The 5,237-nt window shown below is 40.5% G+C and overlaps 1 protein-coding gene across 1 annotated transcript; it reads left to right on the top strand.

Moving 5' to 3' along the window:
* The first annotated feature begins 3,445 nt into the window (after nucleotides 1–3,445).
* On the top strand, nucleotides 3,446–4,772 carry LOC141281942 (uncharacterized). Its single transcript, XM_073814078.1, has one exon. It carries the CDS (start codon nucleotides 3,584–3,586, stop codon nucleotides 4,715–4,717), a length of 1,134 nt encoding a protein of 377 aa, XP_073670179.1. The 5' UTR covers nucleotides 3,446–3,583; the 3' UTR covers nucleotides 4,718–4,772.
* The last annotated feature ends 465 nt before the right edge of the window (nucleotides 4,773–5,237 follow it).

Genomic DNA, 5,237 nt, shown 5'->3' with positions numbered 1-5,237 from the left:
TTTAGAAATATTATAATTACATACCAACAAAAAAGGGAAACCACAGACTTTTAAAAAAAACATAATTGGGAATAGCATTCCAAAAGGAATCTGGACCATTCAAAACCTGCCTCAACCAATTTATCTTAAATGTATTATTTAAGGAAGAAAAGTCAAGAAAATTCAGACCCCCCTGATAGGTGTTTATAACGACAGATTTTTTTAATATAATATCTTTTGTGCTTTCAGAGGAAGTCAAAAAGCATTCTACCTTGACACAAATAGACTTGTCCATGTAACCCTGTATAATTTAATTAATTAATTATTAAGAGAAAATAGTTTATGAGTTTGTTAAAATAATAAACTAACCAGATGAGTAGAAAAGTGAAAGGAAAAATTATAAAATCCGAGATAAATGCATGTCAGTGTGATGATTGACATGTCAGTAACCATCCAATTATGTGAGTGTTCTGTTGAAGTCCCGCCCCACCACGCTAGTTGCTGGATGGGGAACGCCATTTTAGTTCTCTCTGTGTGACTGATGAAACGAGCAGCAGTGTAACTTTGAGTTAAAGATAAAACCGTCAGAGAGGATCAGACCATAAAGGTTTTATGGAATATTTTCTTTGGATTTTTGGTCAGGTTTTTTGTGCCACGCTGGAACTGTGTTCGATTCAGCGTGACGATTAATGATGGCGAGCCTCCAGTGAACTGAGCATTGATTGCGAGAGTTGAGTTCAAACCAACACCTGTGGATTTGGTAGGAAAGTTCTAAGTTCCTGCTAGTTTTTTTCAACAGAAGTGAGCTTTGAGTAATTGCAAGGATTTTGTTTTGTTTTGGAGTTGCAGAATCGTTTTTCCGCGATTCAACGAACTTTCGATTCACCGAAGCAAATCTTTGAACTGAATCTTTTGATCCGAATCTTTTGAACCGAATCCTTGATTCGAATCTTTTGAACGGATTTTTCCATCTGAACTGTTTGAACACACACTTTTCAGAACTGAACTTTCCAGAAACAATCTTTTTGTAACTGATTCAATTAAGTGTTTGTTTATTGTTATTTTTCTTGTTTTATTTTGAGTGAACTGTTCAAGTTACTACTGTGAACTTGTGAATGTTACTTGAATGTGAATGTTACTTGATGGAGTGTCCTAGGAAATTCATATAGCCTAGAGGGTGCACCCACAACAGAATAACTCTTTATTCAATTTACTTCAATTGAACTGAAAGTCTTTAAATACTGTGTTTTGCATCTGAACAACAGTGTGACATTGTTGACTAAGCATTTTATTTTATTTCTCTTTCAACAATTGCCAATTTCTCTAATCATTCATTTAAATACAAATACTTACTTTTATTTAACCAGTGTTGTCTCATTACATCTCCATAGTCGAACCTATTGGCCTATGATAATATTAGTAACAAGTGCAATATTATTTGACACATGTGCTACATAAAAAGTGGCGAGCCAGCCAGGAGATGTAATTGATAGTTTTATTGATACTTTACAGTTCAAAAAGGAAAAAAGTAGTCAACAAAAGAGACATTCAAATCAGTTTAATTGTGTGGCAAGTAAATCAACATCAAGAACATGGAAATAGTACAGAAGGAAAACATCAAAGTTTCAAATGCTCTTCTAATCAGTAGACCAATTAATACCCTTGAAAGTGAAGAAGTCCTTGACCTTTTAAAACGTCATGGTTCCGTCACAAGAGTGCTTCCCATTAATGATCCTGAGTCCAAATATCATGATCACACCATTGTAGAATACAAACTTGGATCAGCTATCGAATCAATAAACCCCTTGCTACCCCTTAGCCACACAGTCAAAGAAAACCCAAGTTTAACATACCAGATAAGCGCCCTGAGTAGTGTCTACTCTTTTGAGGAGAGTTCTGATGCTACATCCTCTTACTTATTCACCTTGAAAACCATTGCTAAGCAAAGTGGAAAATCCTTCAGCGCTTTGTTACGGGAAGAACTCTCTCAGATCTCAAGCTCCTTAGTTGCAGATGAGGCGGATGAGGAGGATGAGCCCGCGCTTGATGAGCTCAATTCTGTCCGAGAAGAGAATGTTCCCAATATCAATGTCCAGAGACCTAGTTCCATACTGAATGTGCCAACACTTGATCAAAATGACTTACCAAGTTCTGAAAAACGGCTGTCAGGTGCTATGAGTCATGTTCAACTCAACCCTGCTGAGGTGCAGAAAGTTATTGTGGAGCATATAGTTAAGAGTGAAGTTGCTGCAGCAATCCCATCCACTGCTGTAGTTAAGCTCCGCCCTTTCTCAGGGAGAATCCCCCAACCCAATAATGAGTCTGATTATGACACTTGGCGTTGTAATGTTGAATTACTTTTTGATGATCCCTCTGTGTCTGACTTACAAAGAGTGAGGAGAATTATGGAGAGTCTTTTGCCCCCTGCCACTGATATTGTTAAGTCTTTGGGGTCTCGTGCATCTCCAAGAGCTTACCTCAACATGCTTGATTCAGCTTATGGTGCAATCGACGATGGTGATGAATTGTTCTCAAAATTCATGAACACTTTCCAGAATGAAGGAGAGAAAGCATCCAGTTACCTCCAAAGACTTCAAGTTGCTCTTAGCAAGGCAGTCAGGGGAGGTGGGATTAAATCATCTGAAGCCAACCACCATCTTCTACGGCAGTTTTGCAGAGGCTGCTGGGATGATATTCTTATTTCTGAACTTCGCCTCGAAACTAGTAGAGATGACCCTATTGAGTTCCAAGACTTATTACGTTCTCTTAGAACCAGAGAAGACAAAAGGGCACAGAAATTGCTGCGCATGAGAAGCCATATCGGTGTTTCCAAGCCAAAACCGCAGCCATCACCTAGATATGCTCATGCTTACAGTCAAGATACTGTCATGTCAAGCAATTCCCCTCATGAGTCAAAGTTGTTGTCTGAGACTGCTGAATTGAAAAAGCAGATTGCTGAGCTAAGGGAACAGTTAACTTCACTGACTCTCCCAAAGCCTAGAAAGACTGTCAAACCCAAGCATAAGACATCACTCTCTCCTACCACTTCAGAAATTGCTGCTAAACAACCGCTCAAGTTAGCTGGTCATCCTGTCGCGAAATTCAGACCACGTCCTGGCTACTGTTTCAGATGTGGTGAAGATGGCCACATTTCTGTGACTTGTGAAAATTCTCCAAACCCCAAGCTAGTTGAAGAGAAAAGAAACAAACTAAGGTTGAAGCAACAAGAGTGGGACAGAGAGAACGGTCATGTTGGTGAAAATTCTTCTTTAAACGCTTAACAGTTCCAGTTGTGGGACAAACTGGAGCTGGTGAACTAAAAGGAGGTCCCTTAAGAAAATTCTCAGACACACACCACAAATCCCATATTCAACGTCTTGTTGGATCCAAGTGTACCGCACAAGTCAAGATTTCAGGTACCAAATGTCATTGCTTACTTGACACAGGGTCGCAAGTGACCACAGTTCCTTGGTCCTTTTACCAAGCTTGCTTGAGTAATCATCCAATTAAGTCTTTGAATCTTCTGCTGGAAGTCAGTGGTGCAAATGGTCAACCAGTTCCATATAAAGGATATGTAGAAATTCCAATCACGTTCCCAGAGGACATGGTCGGATCTGAGGTTGAAATTTCCACACTTGCTCTAGTTGTTCCTGATTTCAACCCTGAAAAACAGTCTCAAGTCCTGATCGGTACAAACACTCTTGATTCTTTGTATGCTGAATGTTCTGACTTGAATCTTCTTGAACACCATTCTCCACGATATGGATACAGTGCTGTGCTTAAAACTCTGGAGTTACGGCATAAACAGTATGCCAATGGATGTCTTGGACTTGTGAGACTACAAAGCAAGGAACCCGTAGTCATTCCAGCACAGCAGACAGTTGCTCTCTGTGGAAGAACAAATGTGGATTGCTTACCTGCTAAAGAATGTGTTCTTCTGGAGCCCCCAACAACTTTCTCTCTTCCTGGGGGTGTCTTTCTCCCCAGTGGTGTAATTCAATTACCATCGTTTCCATCCCAAAAGTTGACCATCCAGCTACAGAATGAGTTGAATCGGGATGTAGTACTGCAGCCAAATGCCGTGGTGGCCGAAGTGCACGCCATTGAAACTATCATCCCTCAAGAATGTGGGGTGGGATCCGTACCCACTTGTCAGAATCGTTCTAATGCAGGGATTACCTTTAACTTTGGGGACTCCCCATTGTCCCAAGAGTGGAGGGATAAAATCAGTAAGAAGCTCAGTGAGATGTCAGATGTTTTTGCACAACATGACCTTGATTTTGGTCGAACATCTAAAGTCAAGCATCACATCAAGCTTTCTGATGAAACCCCCTTTAAGCAACGGGCACGTCCTATTCACCCTCATGATCTGGCTGCAGTCAGACGGCACTTGCAAGGCTTAAAAGAGTCAGGAGTTATCCGAGAATCTGAGTCTCCTTTCGCGTCCCCAATCGTAGTCGTACGTAAGAAGAATGGTGATGTAAGACTATGTGTGGATTACAGGAAACTGAATTTACAAACTGTGAAAGATTCCTATGCTTTGCCGAATCTCGAAGAGTCTTTTTCAGCCTTAACAGGTTCCCGGTGGTTCTCTGTCCTGGACTTGAAGTCTGGCTATTACCAGATAGAAATGGAGGAGTCTGACAAGTACAAAACTGCTTTCTCTTGTCCCTTAGGATTTTGGGAATTTAATCGCATGCCTCAAGGAATAACCAATGCACCAAGTACATTCCAATGATTAATGAAAAAGTGTATGGAGAATCTACATCTTTCCGAGGTCTTGGTGTTTCTTGATGATTTGATTGTGTTTTCCCGAACTCTTGAGGAGCATGAGGAGCGTCTCCTAAAAGTGTTGACAAGATTGAGAGAATATGGGTTGAAATGGGTTGAAAAATGCACATTTTTCCAAACTTCAGTCCGGTACCTAGGCCACATAATATCAGAGACAGGAGTCCAGACAGATCCTGAAAAGATCAGTGCTCTAAAAACCTGGCCAAAACCAAAGAACTTAAAAGAGTTGAGATCATTCCTGGGATTCTCAGGATACTATCGACGGTTCATCTGTGATTACTCCAAGATAGTAAAACCCTTAAATGACTTAACTGCTGGTTATGCCCCACTGAATCGTAAGACCATAAACAGTGAGTTGAAAGGAAATTATCTTAACCCGAAAGAGTCATTTGGGAGCCGATGGACAGCTGCTTGTGATGAAGCGTTCAACACAATTATCTCCAAACTTACCAGTGCACCAGTACTTG

The sequence above is a fragment of the Paramisgurnus dabryanus genome, chromosome 3, assembly GCF_030506205.2.
Source record: "Paramisgurnus dabryanus chromosome 3, PD_genome_1.1, whole genome shotgun sequence".
Lineage (NCBI taxonomy): Eukaryota > Metazoa > Chordata > Actinopteri > Cypriniformes > Cobitidae > Paramisgurnus > Paramisgurnus dabryanus.
This window is presented reverse-complemented; position numbering and strand designations above follow the sequence as displayed.